This window comes from Oryctolagus cuniculus, chromosome 15 (assembly GCF_051225735.1).
Source record: "Oryctolagus cuniculus isolate XC-2025 breed Fujian yellow rabbit chromosome 15, ASM5122573v1, whole genome shotgun sequence".
Classification (NCBI taxonomy): Eukaryota; Metazoa; Chordata; class Mammalia; order Lagomorpha; family Leporidae; genus Oryctolagus; species Oryctolagus cuniculus.
Window position 1 is genome coordinate 4,600,950 of NC_142881.1, and position 17,366 is coordinate 4,618,315.

Genomic DNA, 17,366 nt, shown 5'->3' on the forward strand with positions numbered 1-17,366 from the left:
AAGGAGAGTGAGAAAACTTATCTTGATGCAGTCAGATGCATTAATGAGATTAATGCTCTTAAACCACAAATGCTGATGTTTGGGGTTGAAAGGAATTTTCACTTGAGCTTTCCCAAAAAACCTAGAGATTTCACTGGACCGGGCGGAGACAACTCTCTCCCCTTGACTGCACATCTCAATTTGACACCCTGACACCACCTTGACTGATCTGTGTGCCAGACCCATCAATTTATCAATTCTTTTTTTTTTAAATCAATACCAGAGTGGTAAATCAGATTTTTTTTTCTTTTTTCCTTGCTGAAATCACATGGCACAAATGACCAGTGTCCAGTTGATGCTGTACTCGGGTCTCCAATCACTGGAATAATGAAGCTGGGATTCAGTGCCAAAAAGGGTTTCTGATTTGCCCCAGGTATAAATGTAGAATTGAGGAGTAAATGTAAACAAATGAAGAGTCCTGAAGCTCAAGACCTGCTGAAAATGACGTTCCTCACGTCCAGACTCTATTTTTCATTTAACTTCTTGAGCCACTTAGGAGCCGATGATAACTGTGTTCTTCAATTATTTATTCCGTGTGTTTGGTTTAATGGTAGTTGTTAGTGCTAAGCCTTCATTGAAGTAGTACTTCACTGAAGTATTCTTGTTTGTTTTGTTTTCCTCTTTCTACTTATATTTGTCTCCATTTAAGAGGAGAATATTAACTCTCCTTCAAGTAGGTCTCCACTGTGCTTGTCAGTCAGTTTGCTAATGATACAGCAAAACGACTCTCAGGGCCAGGCTGAACCTGGGTGAGGCATGGGCACCATGAATACCTCGCAGAGTCTCCGTGGGCAGGGTTGACACCCGCACTCTAAGGGGCGGGACCAAGTGCAGAGGGTGAATGGTGAGGTCTCCATTCATTCTTAATAGTCATTTAAGGTTTTCACGGAGACACACTGACCAGTGGCATATCCTACTTTGGGCAATCAGTCATGTGAGAACAAAGCTTCCTGCTGGTTGGATCTCAAGGTGGCCTTGCCCACGTCCAGTGTCCTCCTCGGACAGAACATGGTCACGTGTGTGTTGTCCTTGTCAACCGCCACTTCATCACCAGGGCCACACACCAAGAGCTTCATAGGACCTGACCTCCAGTCTCCTCATCGCAGTGCAGAGAGCGGCATGGGACGCTCCTCCTCCACGGTGTGGAGGCCAGAGCGCAGGCTGTGGGCCAGCCTGTCCTCATTTGCACTCCTGGTGCTGCCAGGGAGTACCTGTGTGACTGTGGAGCCTCCATTTCTCCATCTGTATTGAAAACGGAAACCTCTCCTTCAGAAGGCATTTGGAGAATAAAATGTTGAAACCTCCACAAAGCGCCACACACTGCTGACCCACGATGAGCACTACAGGAGGTGCTGCACCTTCCTGCCGTCTGCTCTCCCAGACTGCACCACTTGCCCAGGATTCTGGGCTAATCAGTGCAAGGGACAGAACTCAAAACCAAGCAATGGGTCTCTACTCTGCAGTGCTTAATCACCCTGACCAAGACAGTCACAGCAACATCACAACACGGGAGAGTGATCAACCAATGACGTTGAGCATTCGGGCAAATGCGCAAAACCCCCCAGCCGGTCGGTGGTTCACGGAAGACTGGCCACGTACCAACTGCTGATCTCAACCCCCAAACCTTGGTGGGGAATACTGCCCCACCTATGGAATTCCTAGACTAGAATGCTGTGTTTTGCATTTTCACCCAGAAACATGCAAAAATAAATAATTAAAGGTGTACATATGTCTGGCTCTTTTAGTGGGTTTCCTTGTTCCTATCATAGTGGGCCTGACCAGTGAGAGTTGGCTTGGAATCTGCCCTTTCACATTGTGAAAGAACTGAATTCTAAAGCTTTTATTTTTCCCCACTTAAAACCTTGAGAGAATGACAGAGAGAGAGAGAGACAGAGAGAGAGAGACAGAGAGAAACACAGAATCATTTCCCGTTCACTGACTTCACTCCGGAAATGCCCAGAACAGCTGGGCTGGGCCAGGCTGAAGCCAGGCACCTGGAACTCAATCCAGGTCTCCCACGTGGGTCGAAGAGACCCAAGTGCTACAGCCGTGACTGCTGACGGCCAGGCGCCACAACCGCAGGAGCTGGGATCAGAGGTGGAGGTGGCACTCATGCCCAGGCACTCCGTTACAGGATGCAGGTGTCCCAAGCGGCATCTTAACCGCCGTGCCACACGCCCACGCCACGACCTGCAGTGAAGTCGTGACAACAGCTGGTTCCCAGTTCCTCCCTCTCCCAGCTGCGGCTCCACCTTGACTGCCGATGCACAGGCCATGCAGGGCCAACCACAGCATCCCAGGCTGCTGTCCTCAGCCAGGGCTCTGCTGGGGATGTCCCTACTCCTGGCTGGGTCCTGTGTCACTCTAGGAGACAGGAAGAGGCCAGCACTCCCTGCTCCCCTGGACAGGCTCGCAGGACCCCTCCATTCGGTAAATACCTCCAGACTCCCTGTGTGTGCCACATGCTGCTCTGTGTCCTGGGGATACAGCAGGACACAGACAAGATGGAGAGGTGGCAAAGACAAATAAATACAGCAAAGTATGCAGGCCAGTGGCTGCTTCTTACCAGGGCTCAATCCCGTCTCCATCCCCCAAAAACTCTTAGTCACCTACACTGGGGTGTGGACCAATCTTTTTCTCTTTGGTCCTTCCTCTCGTTTCTTCATGGGTCGCCTTTCTGGCCCACAAAGGTGGCATCTGGAGAGGAGCTGGCAGATGCAGCCCTTCGGGGAGGTGCCCAGGTCCTCCTCCACCACCCACTCTGAACTCTACGCTCCTTAATCTACAAAAACACCCAAGACAAAAACTCTGAAAGGGTCCACTTCTTCAGCACCCACGCATGCTCTCCTCCAAACCCACAGGACCACACGGTCATCTGAGGTTTCGGAGAGACTCACAGCTTCCTTTAGAAAGTCTCTCCAGGGTTCTAGGCCTGCAGAGGAGTTTGTGGGTCATCTGCACCGCTTACGATGGCACTGACTGCGATCATGAACCCCTTCTTATCCAACGCTCTCTTTCCCCGTCCCACCTCACGGTGAAGTTAACAGTTAAAGTTCTGGAGGAAGGAGGTGCCGGAGAGACTAAAAGATGGAGGCAAACACAAGAACGTAGACCTGAACCACGGCCCAGGCCTAGCCATGGCAGGTGTTGCAGAGAACCCTAGTTGGGGGACTCCTGCTGACGTGCCCACCCGGGCCTGGTCCATTCTGGGCAGGAGGAGAGGGGCTGCTGCACCTGACCCTCAGGAGCCCCTGAGAAACCACGAGCTGGGCTCAAGGCCGTCACAGCGGCCTCAACTGGGCAGCGTAGCACCCAGCGCCCCCCAGTTCACCCTCCGAGCCTTACCCCTCCGTGACCTCTGTGTGCCTGTCCGACATGCATCTGGGCTTCTCTATGTATGTGCATCAAAGTCTGCCCATGTGTGTGCATCTGTTTGTCTCTACATGAGTGCGTCCTGTTGACACAGGTTTCCACACCTGTGTGCGCATGTCCTCCTGTGACTATCCATCCGTGTCTGTTCATACGTGTGTCCATCTGTCCACGTGTATTTCTCTTGATGTGTGGTCCTTCTCTCCATCCAGGTTCTCAGTGTATGTGTGTCCTGCCCACCTGGGTTTCTCTGGTGTGTTTGCACATTCACCTGCCCATCTCTCTGTTGTGTGCATGTCCGTCTGTCCGTCTGCGTGTTTCTTTAGACACGTCTCGCGTGTTTTTGTATTTCCCCAGTTCCCCCTCCTTCCTGTCTGTGCTCATCTTAATGCTCACTAGCGCTGTGGAATGATGTCTCTCGGTACTGGGTTTCCTTACTGAGCATAGTTCTACTGTATTCCGCCCCAGCCTTTCTGTACCAGTTAATTAACCAGGCCCAGGGTACACTCTGTGTCCCCTCGCCTGTCCCCCTGACGGTCAGGGATCTGTCCTTGGTAGCAGATTTGAAGGCTGACATTAAGAAAAATGCCATTCTCTGAAATGTTTTTGTTATTTCAAAGCTATTGAGATTTCTGAATTAAATTCTTAGTTTGCCATTACCCCTCGCTACTCCCAAGAAGAAAGCTGGGTAATAAGAACAAACCCACTGGTAATTCTTAGCGAGACACATTTTCTGCAGGAAATACGTGGGGAGAGCCCTGCAGTACTTCAGGATTCAACACAAATCATGCACCGTTTCTCCTCCATCTTCTTGTTTCGGAGAACGTGTGTGCCATCTCCTCCTTTCTCTTCTGTAAGCACACCAAAAACCTGAGCAGCGAAAAGAACTCAAGATAGACATGCAAGGCTCAGAGGAAGTATCTGCGACCAATGAAACCATCCCTTCTAGAAACTCCCCACTCATGCATTCCCCACCCAGGCTTCAGAAAACAGCCACAGCCTACCCAACCTGAGATGCAAACAGCAAACAGAGAATCCTAACATCCCTCATAGAAGCCACTCACGCTTGGCCTTCGGGGTCCTGTCGTGGGCAAGACCTCGCCTGCAAGGAACCCGAGTGGCCCCGCATCAGGCCCTTACCCTGGCAGCACGTACTGAGGATGAGTGGGTGCAGGAGAGGAGGGTGCCCGGGGACGGAGTCCACAGAACACTCATGTTTGTGGGACACCTGCATCCCACACTGGAGTGCCTGGGACGAGGCCTGGCTCTGTCCTGATCCGGCTGCTGTGCATCCTGGGTGGCGGCAGGTGCAGCTGGCTCGCACAGTGGGGTCCCTGCCACCCACCTTGAAGGTGGGGACTGAGTTCCTGGCCAAGCCCTGGGTCTCACTCTGCCTTTCAAATAAATTAAAGCTGCTTTTTAAATTAAAAAACAACACTTGTATTTGAGTTAAAGAGGCAGCAAAAGCAAGTGTTGCGCCCTCTGGGTCGGCCCTCGTAAGTCTCCCAGGTGAAGGCCGCACGGTAGCCGTGGAGCACTCCCAGCCCTGTCTACGTCCACCTTCTCAGGGTCCCAAGCACAGCGGGCCAGTGTCATCCACCAGTGTGTGTCCTGCCTGCTGGTCAGCACATAGCCCAGGACTGTCCTTAGTGTCTTCTGTGTGCCCAGCAGCTGGGGGGAGCCTGGGGTGGCCTCCTGGGCCACCAGCTGGGGTGCAGGCGCTGTGGGGTGAGCCTGGGGGCCTCCTGGGCCACCAGCTGGGGTGCAGGCGCTGTGGGGTGAGCCTGGGGTGGCCTCCGGTGTGCAGGCGCTGAGCACTAAGCACACGAAGGTGGCCCACGAGACCTGGAGAAGCTAGAGAGGGCACGGCCAGATCTGGGCCATAGTCAACACCAGTGTGTGTGGGCAGAGGACAGACCTAGAGAGTGGGAACAGAGACGCGACATAGGGATCAACCGTGGAGCATTCTAGAAACAGTGCTGGCAATCACTCAAGTCCAGAAGACGGGGCAGGTTTCATAGCTATGAGAACTCAGGAGAGAGAATCAGAGTGGGAAAATTATGAAGACCTTAAAAAAAAGGACACGTTTCATGCAGTGTCACTGAGCCTCGCTCGCAGAGATATCCAAAGAGAGGAGATGTGTGTCCTGAGCTGTACCTGCAGGATGGGGGCTGGGGGCTGAGGGCAGGTGAGGCAAGAAGGCCAAGATCAAGGGGGCAACCCTGCGAGTGGAAAGGAAGAGAAATCAATAGGAGAAGCAACAGGAAAGAAAAACGGAAATCGATGGGGCGTGATGAGGAGTGGACGTGGGGGATTACAGTAGGGATGAAGCAGGCTAAGCACCAGCGTCACCCACAAAACCCAATCACGGAAGGACTACAGTCCAAGGCGGATGGCTCTCGCGACCCCCTGCAGACCGATTCAGCGCTGCCTTTACCACGGGCTGCCTCCTGCCCCGGGCTCAGCCTTGGCGAGCACAGGAGCCGAGCTCCAGGGTTGAGCACAGCCTACCCCTGGCTCCCAGGCCAGCACCTGTGTCCAGCGGCCTTCTGCAGGCTTGCGGGGATCATGCGCGAGGAGACAGACCTTTGAAGACATCAGGAGGAGACTCAGTGAGGGAGGATGCGGCTTCATGTCTCCTGCGCTGTACAGAGGAGACAGAAGCTCACGGTGGGTGCAGGTCAAGGACAGAATGAACGAACTGACCCGAAGAACAGGAACTCACACCCCGACTGCTGAGGGGTGGACTCTATTTGGGGAATGACATGTGACAGCTAAGCGGAGTCACCCTTTAAAGTCCACGACAACATACGGACAGCTGTGACGTCTCTGTTCTGAGGGCTGAGACTTCACCCTCCCACATCTGCAGTGCAGGACCGACAGCCAGCTCACAGCATCCCTGGGTTTCTGGATGCCGAGGGATTCGCTCTGAGTTCTGTCTGAACTGTCCACATCTTCCTGTAGGTGATGGCCCAGCAGCCTCCCTGGAAGGACAGGCCTCCTCCAGGTCATGCACGAGACCCTTGCAGTCACTCAGGCTACACAGGCTCTGCAGCACTTCCACCCCCACAGTCAGGACACAGAAGCGAGAATTCAAGCTGAGGCAGCCTCTCCACACTAGACAAGGCCAACAAAATGCACACGAGGGCCAGGAAGGTCACGAACATGATCTCTCGCCAGCCTTTGTTAGGACTGTGGACGCCGGCTCCAAGCACAGTATACTTTCTTTCTCCGTCTCTTGTTGTCAGCTCATAGACACACGCGAGAGTTGATTCCAGGGAGGGCTCACTACTCCCTTTCTTCTGGGCTTCACTGCGTCTGCTGTAACCCAGGACCATGTGAAGTCTAGGTAGGGTCTGGTCGAACCAGCGTTGCGCTATGTGAAAGATGCACAGGGAATGCACTCCCATGGCCTAGCCAAAAAGACACATTGCGTCTTCAACTCTAAATGACTCAACTCTATTGAATGGTTACCTGTGATCAGAGATTCTGCCCTGGGTGTTGCGATATCGTATCCTCAGATAACACTGGGAAGCAGCAGGGGAAACATAATCTTCGACATAAGTCATTTCGGGAGTGTGGGGGTGAATCAATGTCCTAATTTTATTTTCAGATATATCATGACTCAAAACATGCCATTTAGTAAAAAGAAAATATGGATTCGGCAGAGTGAAGCAATGAGGCACAGTGTTGCCCAAGTCCACTCCAGTTTTGTATCCATGGGTTTGCATGGGCTTATCCCCCTGAAGTCCCAGAGAGGCCACCTTGGCTATGTCCCTCCAACTCCTACCAACTCCAGTCTCTGGGGACCCCAAACGACAGCATTAGCCGTCCAAGAACAGACAAAGCAGGACACTTGCTATGACCACCTTATAGCACTCGGGAGCTCAGAACCGTTTCTCTCCTTAACTGCTGCTTGCGGACGATGTGGGTGAGTTGTTGGAACCAGAGTCCCTGACTCTCTGTGGCTCCTACGGTTAGCAGAGCTCGCCGCAGCACAGTTTAGTGTTCACGTTGTCGTGGACGATTGGAGGAGACGTTTTTTCCCCTTGATTTTCACCAACATCATAAAATTTTGCTAATTCATTTCTACTAATTTAGATTCTGTTTGGACAGAGACTGCGCAAAGGTTAACATCAGTACAAGCTCCGAATCAAAGAATGAACCAGATGGTGAGCTAGGAAGGACAGGGAGTGGACAGTGGCTTTAGCACTCTTTTCTGGTTCTTCAGAAACCCCAGCCTCAGACCCACAGCATCCGCCCCCGTGGTAAATGCCCTTTCACCCGCTCTGTCCCCACTCTTTAGCTCAGGCCAGCAGCAGCCTGCGTGCCCGCAGTGTTCACGTGATGTGGCGGAAGGAACTGACCATAGATCAGGTTTTCGGTGGGTAAATGCATTCTCTGAAATCATAGGAGGAGCTGGGGCAGCACCCAAGATGGTTTTGCTTCTGCTTCCAAACCCGCACCTCCGCTCGCTGAGTGCGCCTATTCCGGATTTGAGGCTGGCCGGGCATCGGCTGGCAATGACCAGGGTCTGGCTGCCACGGTCCCCAGACCACGGGACAGGCAGGACTCCCGAGTTTCCTCTGTAGCAGCTCCCTCTCCATCACAGAAGCGACCCTGACTTCATTTAGGTACCCCTTTCAGTCCAGTTAATGAATGACCTTTGAAGAGGAGAACAAATGTCTGGGAAAATATCATTTTGGTATATTATAGGGAATTAAACTGGATAATGGATCTAAGGCATAGCCCAGAGTCTACAGCAGTTAGCTTTGCCCCAAGGAGAGAAGGACTTGCATTTCTGAAGAATCAGTTGGTGCCTATAAAACCGGCCTCTAAGTTAACTGTTTCAGGACAGGAGTGAACTCCCTTAGGGCGATCCTGCGCCGCTGCCCTTTCTGACGGGGGCTGGGCGTTTGCCGCAAGGGCTGCCAGTGGCCGCGGCTCCCCTACTCCACTAGGCTGATGCTCAGGCACTCCCGGGCACAGGGAATAAAATGCTGACCCAATTAATCTTGAATGCCAGCCAGCATCTCTGCCTCCAAGGTGTCCCAACAGTGGGAAAGCCACACCAGAAAAGCCAGTAATTCTTTTTCGACACTCATCAGATTGCTTGCTTGGCTTTTTTGGCTCTACCCAGTGATGGGTGCACACTGGGGGTGTGGGACTTGGCCAGCCCCGCCTGGCAGTCGACTGCCTGATGGCACATGGCACAGCCGACCAGGGACCCTCTCAGTCAGCGCTGACACTTTGGCAATGGGCAAAGCCTCACATGTCAGCTCATGAACCCCATCAAGTGTTGTGCAGACTCCGAGGTCACCCAGAAAAGCTGGTGGAAAATGGAATTTAAGGGCCCGGCGCCGTGGCTCATTTGGTTAATACTCCGCCTGCGGCGCTGGGCATCCCATATGGGCACCGGGTTCTAGTCCCTTGCTCTTCTTCCAGTCCAGCTCTCTGCTGTGGCCTGGGAGGGCAGTGGTGGATGGCCCAGGTCCTTGGGCCCCTGCACCTGCATGGGAGACCAGGAGGAAGCACCTGGCTCCTGACTTCGGATCAGCGCAACACCGGCCGTAGCAGCCATTAGGGGAGTGAACCAACGCAAGGAAGACCTTTCTCTCTCTCACTCTCTGTAACTACCTGTCAAATAAATAAATAAATAAATAATCTTAAAAAAAAATGGAATTTAAAAGTATGTTTATTTTGGTGCAAATTTTTTTTTAAATCCTCACACAGGTTTTCATAACATGCATTTTTCATGAACCTTTAAACACTCCCTATATACACGTATTTCATTTTTTTGCACCAAAATAAATTTGTCTTTTAATCCATTTCCCATGAACTTTTTGAAGTAGACTTGTAAATGTACATAACAGGTCAAGTCCAACTTATTTGTAATTAAAATGGATGCCAGCACCCTTCCTACCAGTGACTTATCAGCTACTAACCACTCTCTGTCTTCTCATCTATATGCATCTATGCGCGACGTCCACATGCAGCAGCCTATACCTAGCCATGCCTCTACACACACATACAGACCGTCATTATTTTGAAACTCATTTCGCTCCTTATTCATGGCGTCCTCAAAACAGTAAGAGATGACCTTTGGGAGTCTATCTGTACCAGAGCTAATCATTCCTGAGGTTCTCTTGCCCTGATACAAGGGTTTATACTTTCCAGAAACCTGCTCACAGCAGGGGCTGCTCCTGCTCCAGGATTTTTTTAATTGGCAAAACAATGTAGCAACATTTCCTGTCCCTCTCCACCCCTCAGGCCCCCAAATTGGAAAACACAGGACAAAGAATCTCCCCCAATGCCCTATCTTAGGGCGGCAGTGACGACCTCCTATGCAGTTGGGTGGACGGCTGTCTTTCACCGGACGTTTCTTCCCAAGTGCTTCCCTGTGACACTGGAAGTCCTCCCCAGCTCCGTGTGCACGGCCACAGTGAGTGAGTGCACACTGTAAACTACCAAGCCATTCCACTATCATCAGGCATTTAATCGCTTCAGTGTTTGGCTCCTTTGCATTGGAATGAACATTTTATATAAGCTGTTCATGTAAAGTTACATAGAGAAAGGATGAAACTCACTCCTCTAAGCATACGAGGTTTATACATTTGCACCTTGCCTTTGATTATGGAGTTTGATTTGTGGGTAATTAAGACATTTATATTCCAAACAGCTCCTGGACCCACAGCTCCCCCTCAGCCAGACAGGCACAACCATGACTAGCCATTTTTATCCCAACAGAGCACTGTCCAGTGAATTCCAAAAACACAGTTTTCATAGAAAAAATAAACAAGTCCTGCTTTAGAGATGGGGAGCTCCAGGCCAGAGTGCATGGGTCTTGGGGGACACAGCAAAGCACAAACCACTGCTGCCGATGCCGCGTGTGCAGTGCAACCTGAGGCAGCCCCCACTCCTGTCTGCACTCCAGGGCCAGGCCTGTTCCTAGACTCACCTGGAGGTCCCCACTGACCTGCACCCAGGTACTGGGTGGGAACAGGCTCACGAGATGGCTCAGTTGGGTTTCCGTTTTTTGCTGCTTTCTGAAGCCCATCAGGGTCCCTTCCAGCTGCAGGTCTGCCAGAGCAGGGTAGTGGTTTAGGATAACAATAGCGCCTCCTCTGGAAGGCTCTCGGGAGGGAGAGCTGACGTCTGGGAGGACACAGGAGCACACAGCCCAGGAGCTGAATGGTAAGAGACCATGGGACCTCTGTATGTACCTCGGCTGAAGGAAGGAGCCATGGGCTGTGCCTGAGAAGGCTCCCGTCCCCTCGTGGGCAGTGTTCTGCAGAATGCCTGCTTACTGTCATGACAAAGTCAGCTTCTTAACTATGAGCCTGATCAATCCATTGCAGATGAACACCCTGGAAAGATAGGACCACCTTGGTGATGCTTAATGTCCAGGAAAATTCCATTTCAGAGCTTCAGACCATATTATCTAGCTATCAAAAAGAACTCCCAACCTCACTGGAAGCCAAAGTAAATCAACCGCAAACATCCGTTGGTGTCTTCCCCTTCGGTGGAATCAAGACAACTCCATTGCCACTACTTAAACAAATAAAAAGCTGAACCGATTAAAAGTCTTCAGTTCTACCATCGTTTTCACTAAGAAGGAAATGATCTTTATATACTTAGCAGCTCTGTAAGACACAGAGGAGCTCAGAATTTTTTAGTATGATGATTTTGCCATCAGCAATTAATTCTTGTGATTTGTTTTATTAGTTGGATGGCTGGGACCAAGACTCCAAATATCTTTCCAAGCCAGCAGACTGATGTAAGAAAATTATTTCAGTTCTTGGCCAATCGTGATGATGAATAGCATTGGAGGACAAACTTATTCAGACACACATTTTTCAGTAGTGGCAGGGAAAAGGCTGAAAAATTACTAGTAAATTGCTTTTTGTAAAAATGCTCTCTCTTTCAAATTTTCCCTAGTATGAAGGTCTTCTACAGAGTGCTGGCACAATACATCCTGACATACCTGGACAACAAAGGCAGCTAAAGAAATGAGTGCGAGATAAGAATGAGGGTTAAGATTTAATTTTCTTACTATGCCCCCATCGCTGCCCCCCTGCCCCCACCCCCCACCAGGCCTTTTTAACCTGTTCAGAGAGCTTCTCTAAGAGAAACCTATTCTGTCCTAAGCAAGCCCCGCCCACCACAGGAATCCCCTCCTCCCCCAATCAGAGCAGGCCTCTTCCTACCCAGCTGGGTGAGTTTCAAGTTAGGGAGGTCTCCTAATACCCCCAGCAAAGGACCCCTCCCCTTGGCCTTGTCAGCAAGCCATGCTCTTCAGGACACCCTGGGAGAAGGGAACAGGGCTTCAGGGACCCGGGGATGAAAGAACTAACGCAGAGGGGGTCAAGCGGCCGAGTCTGGAGACATCGGTGTGGGTGGGCAGTCTCCACGCCGGAAGGGGAGTGCCACCTCTCGCTGGTGGGTAGCAGCCATAGCTACAGCTGCTCAACATTCCACAGTGCACACCAGTGCGCCTCCGACAAGGAATTATCCGGCCTAAAATTACCAGTGGAGCCGCGGTTGAGAAACCCTGGTCTCATCTAAATCAAATGCTGCGTGGGATTATTTTTCTGTCGTCCTCAAACATGATTAGCAGTTAGTTGTTCACGGCATAACGTATGAAGAACTTGACTTTCCTCAAAGCTTGTCATCCAGCAAATACTGCAGCAAATACCGTGCTGGCCTGAGAGGAACAGACAACTAAGCAGAGGTCCCAGGCTGCAGAGGGTGAGTCCCAGGGAGCGGCACTGAGGTCTTCTCTCTCCCGCCCCTCCTAGACCCAGCGTGGGCGCGGCCTGCCATGCTGACTCAGTCAGGGCTAAGGACAGAGGGGGGCTCATGCCTCTGATGCTGGGCACCCCGATCTTTCAGAAACAGCATGCATGCTGGAAACTAGTGGGTCAGGACTTTCCAGCACACGCTTCTCACTTGCTGTGTGATGTGGAACAAGTGATGTGACCTGTGACCTCTCTGAATCCCACTGTCCTCCTTGAAATGGGAAACGCGGCCCTGACCTTTGGTGTTTTTTTTAAGAGGAGGTTATTCTATACACAGACTAGAGAGCCACTGGCTCGTGGACCCCTGACCCCCTAAACAGCCACCGCACCACCAGTGTCACGGTTCCTGTGGCATTTCCCAAGTGCTGCTGCGGGTGCTGGCTGGCTTCTCAGGGTCCTTCAGGACAGAGCACACAGTCTCTCCACAGCTGGGCTGGACAGGAAGGCGGGGCCTGTCCTGGTGCCACGCTGGCCACTCGTGTCTGTGACCCGCCTCTCTGGACTCTCGGCTGCGGCTGCCAGCGCCCTGCACATGCCTGCTTCCTCCCATCTCACTGTTCTCAGACACAGGGGCAGGAAACTGGATTCCGATTCATAAACACTAAACTGAATTTTCCCACTTTAAGTAAGTTCAACCCTGAAGAAAGTTCTTCCGTGTGAAATAAACAGCTGTGAATCTGCCTAATAATGTGAAGGCATTTTACCCTGGTACTCCCCGAGAGGAGTCGCTGGCCACCTGCATCTTTTTAGCTGCATTTAATAATTCAGCCCAGGATGCATCTGCATGATTAACATAAAGCCTCCTGATTGTATTTCCTTTCAGCATGTGAGTACTGGAACAACCGCCATTGTTTCCATTTTCAGAGGTTGTGATCAAAACACAAAACTTGATTCTAGAATATTTTCTTTTTTTTTTCTCTCCGTGGAATCAGAAAAGGGTTCTGCTCTGTAGATGCAGGGAAACCCAAGTTCCATCTGTGGCTGGAGTTACTCATGAGAAGCAAACTGACTTTTCCTTTCGCGTTTCCGTAAGGGGGTTCTCCCTGGGAGCCAGGATGGCTAAGGCATCCATACTGCTGTCAGCCGCCCACGTGGGCGCTCCACAGTGACCTGCGAGGGACCTGAACCTTCAGGGATTCTAAAAACAGCATCTCGCCTAGACCTCAGTAGTAGACTAACCGCGTCAGCCCCCCAAAATAGTCCAACCCAAACGGAAGAAGCTGCATGTGGGAAGCCAGCTGCCTGTGAGCTGTGCAAGGGAGTGCCTCCGGGGCGCGCGTGGCGGGTGGAAATGCGATATGCAGGCGGAGGCAGCAGCTTCTCGCGGGTGTAGGTCGGAGGGCGAGCGCATGGAAATGAAACACACCTGGTGCTGGTGGAGGCGGAGGCTTCTCCAGGGGCGCAGCCAGGGCGATGCACCTTACTATGCGGGTGCAGCCGCAGGCCTTCGCGCCAGGGAGGCCCCGCCCGCTTCTCCTGCCCAGGGCTGCCCTCACCTGTCCACAACCCTTCCGGGAGGCGGGGTCCCGATCCCGCTAACCGCTCTGTGGCTCTTTCCGCCTGCAGGCACCATGGTCAGCAAGGACAGCGGCAGATGCACACTCACGCCGCCGCCCGAGAGCGAAGTGGAGCCGGCCGCCTGCCTGGCCCTGGAGATGAAGTACGCGCTGGACCCCAACCGGCAGGTCAAGAAACGGAACAAGGCCTTGCAGGTGCGCTTCAAGGACATCTGCGAGGCACAGAACGAGCAACGTGATGCGCAGCCGCCGCCCTCGGGCCTGCCTGTGGAAAGGCGCGAGGCCAGGCCCGCGTCCTGCAGGGCTGCCTACCGCAAGTACCTGACGGTGCCCGCACGCCGCTCCATCCCCAACGTCACCAGGAGCACTGGCGTGCAGACCTCGCCTGACCTCCGCAAGTGCTACCAGACCTTCCCCCTGGACCGCAAGCGCGGGGCCCCCCGTGGCATCCCGGCCACAGAGCCCTTGCCAGGCCAGAATGATGGGCTGCTCCCCTCGGAGGCCCTTGGCAAGGGCGAGGCAGAGGTGGCCCGGCCGTGCGGCGCGGGGCGCATTCACAAGACCACAGCCCTGGTCTTCCGCTCTAGCGAGCACATGAACGAGCTGGACCGGCCTCCCGCGGTCAACTGCGCGGAGCCCTGCACCAGCCCCGACCCGCTCAGCTCTCCCGAAACTCCACTCCAGAACTCCCCGGGGCCTCTGGCTGCAGCGGAGCCTGTGCCGCCCGCCCCCAGCGCGGAGCTTAAAACGGAGGTCACCACCACGTATGCGCCGGTCCCGGGCGCCAGTGCGGCCGAGCCAGGCTTGTGGGACTCTGCCGCCGCCAGCCAGTGGTCCCTGTGCCCAGCTGAGGAGGAGCGGGGGAGAGCCACGCAGCTCAACGGGCTCCAGGCGCCTGCGGACTCTGCGGCGGCCTGCTCACCCCCAGCGCAGTGCCTGTCCCCCAGGTGCCGCGAGCGGCACCTCCCGGGGCCGGACAGCCCTCCCAGTCCGACCGCAGCGGCTGCAGGGCAGGAATGCCAACAAATCGTGCCTCACACGGAAGTGGTGGACCTCAAAGCACAGCTTCACGTGATGGAGAACTTGATCAGTTCCAGCCAGGAAACCATCAAAGTGCTCTTGGGGGTCATTCAGGAGCTGGAAAAAGGAGAGGCCCACCGGGAAGGGTATGTATGCTCCTCTGTCTCTCAACGCGGCTCTGCATGCGCACCCTGGGGGCGCGTGCACCCCTAAGCCCCAGCCGGCGCTGAGCCTGAAGCCAGTGCTGCAGTGGCCAGGCCATAGCTCAAGGCCTGGCAAGTCCACCTGTGGGATGCACCTGCTGGTTAGCATCTGTCTGTCTTGAGTTCAAACCAGACCCATATTTTGAATGAATGCATGGCCCTTTCCTTTTAATCTACTAGGACGAAAGGTTTTTATTGTGATCATGTATGATGCACACACCCGTACAAAACAGCTCATCTAAACTGGAAGCTATTTGCCTCTTAGAGAAGTCACATCAGGGAGGAAGACACATATTTCTGATGGCACTGGGAAGAGCCAGTGCTGACTGGACACAGTAATACACATGGACAGTGCAAGCATTGGCACGCACATTCAGACTGCACACGATTTTATCTACTAGATAGTATGTCTCTCATTGCTTACCTGGAACTCCAAGAAGGCTTGTCTATGTACAACTGAGAGATAGATGCCTTTCCTTATGGCTACCCTACATGCCCTGTTGGACTAAAGACAGAAAGACGCCAAGATCTTAGTCAATACTGTGTAGTGGTGATAAGAGCTTAATGGACGTTACCATGTTTTGAAGTTGAAAGCCTGTGGCAGCAACTTTAAAAACAAATGACCTAAAGCTAGACCCTTAGTGCTTCCCCTGGCTGGGTTGTTGGAAATAACCAGTGCTACTCTGTGTGCCCATGGTTGTCCCAGCAGTGCTCGGGGCTCACTGGGACTGCTAAGGCTTCCCCCTCCCCCATCCCCTGGGAAGTATCTGCCGTCCCATCTGCCTGTGTTCTGGAGGTTAGATCCGTGCCCCGTGTGATCCGCTCCCTGCTCTCTGTGCACCAGGGGCCCCAGGTTAAGGGAGCTGGCAGCCAGATGAAACAAGGCAGGAACCCACAGCAGTGTCTCCCAGGAGGACTGCTGTGGGGAGTTAGACAGTGTCTGCTTACTGCAAGCAAGGACCTCTCCGTTCCAGTCCAGGAGGGCAGGCGAGCAGCCTGGTGCAGGCCCTGCCCATGGTGTCAGACTGCAATTGAGTGAATCCTTGCACCACCCCACCTGCGATGCACCCAGCAGTGTTCGACGTTCATGCCGTTACCGTGAGGACATCGGCATGGCCGGGCAAAGGCAAACTCATCTAACAGAGCAGCAGATGACCTGACACCACGATGTCATCAGAACGCCTTGTTCAGTCTTGATTTACAGCCTCATTTGCATCCCATTTCAGCCACTCATACTGAGTCTGTACATCTCCAAAAGCTAAACACGGGGGTGAGGAGGGAGGCAAGGTTCTGTTGGTCCATAGACCACATTCCCACAGAAAACATAAAAGCTCAAACGGCCCCAATCACTGACTTTGATGTAGCTGTAGCGACTTAGACCAGACAGCAAAGGAGCAGGACACCAGCATCATGGCTTGGGACGTGATCTCCACACAGGATAAATCAAATGTGCATGCAAAGCCCCACCTGCCAAAAACCTGAGCCCCCGCCCCCCCCCCCCACACTCCGGGAAAGGAAAACCCCGGGAGATGCACAGGCTCCTTGGAAACTGTTAGACATGAGGTCCTCTCGGTTCCTGGAGGCTCTGTCCAGCAAGGTGTCTGGGGTCTAGGAGATAGGACTGGGTGGACATTCTGGCTCTGATGATTCTGGCGAGGGCTGTTAGTCGCTGTGCCTGGTTTCTTCCCCTGTAAGTTGGAGATCGTGGCCCCTCCTGCAGAGGGGCCTGAGGAGGACACGTGGGGCTGGGTGCATCTGCCGATGTGGCAGGCGTGTCTTTGGGCAGTGTTCGGGGGGCAGTGATGTTGGGGGAGAGGGCTTGGGGCACTCTTACTGGCCCACGTGTGAGCCCAGCATGAGGAAAGGAGCCCCCACATTCATAGCACACAGGCTTCCTCTGGCCCTGTTCCTGGAAGCCGTGGACTCTCTGTCCAGTGCAGTGGCTGCAAGCCATTGTGTGGCCATGGAAGTCAAACTCCACCTAACCAGTGGTGTATCATTGGAAATCAGTTCCTCAGTCCCATCGACCACACAGAAAGGACAGCAAAGACACAGAAAATTTGTACCATCACGAAAAGTCCATCACTCCAGGATCCTTGACACGTGCACCAATGCCTGCCTCCTCCCCACATGAGGATGTGGGCACCTTCAATGCGAACGGCTGCATTAATTTAAAATCAATCCCTAGCTCAGCTGCTGCCCACACAGGCCAAACTCCTGGTAGGAGAGGTCAGTACTGGGGTGAACTCCCACCTCTGCTCCCATAGCTGTCTTCCACCTCCTTTCTGAGCCTCCGGACTCAGATGACCATCAGCTGGTTTCACACTCCAAGGCCACCTCGATGGCACCCCCTCTGGCTCAATGCCAAGGTCACTCATTTGGCTGAGCCTTGAATTCCCCCACCTCTCATTTCCATATAG

General features: G+C 53.2%; 2 protein-coding genes across 7 annotated transcripts in view; one reads left to right on the forward strand and one right to left on the reverse strand.

Moving 5' to 3' along the window:
* DOCK1 (dedicator of cytokinesis 1) overlaps positions 1 to 17,366 on the reverse strand; it is a 493,657-nt gene that overhangs the window by 235,011 nt on the left and 241,280 nt on the right. The gene's annotated exons all lie outside the window — the stretch shown is intronic.
* Positions 1 to 17,366, forward strand: part of INSYN2A (inhibitory synaptic factor 2A) — a 58,184-nt gene that overhangs the window by 5,825 nt on the left and 34,993 nt on the right. Inside the window, exon 2 of the mRNA XM_051833509.3 lies at positions 13,773 to 14,889. Coding sequence (XP_051689469.2) covers positions 13,778 to 14,889 — 1,112 coding nt within the window. The 5' untranslated portion in view covers positions 13,773 to 13,777. The remainder of the gene's footprint in view (positions 1 to 13,772; positions 14,890 to 17,366) is intronic.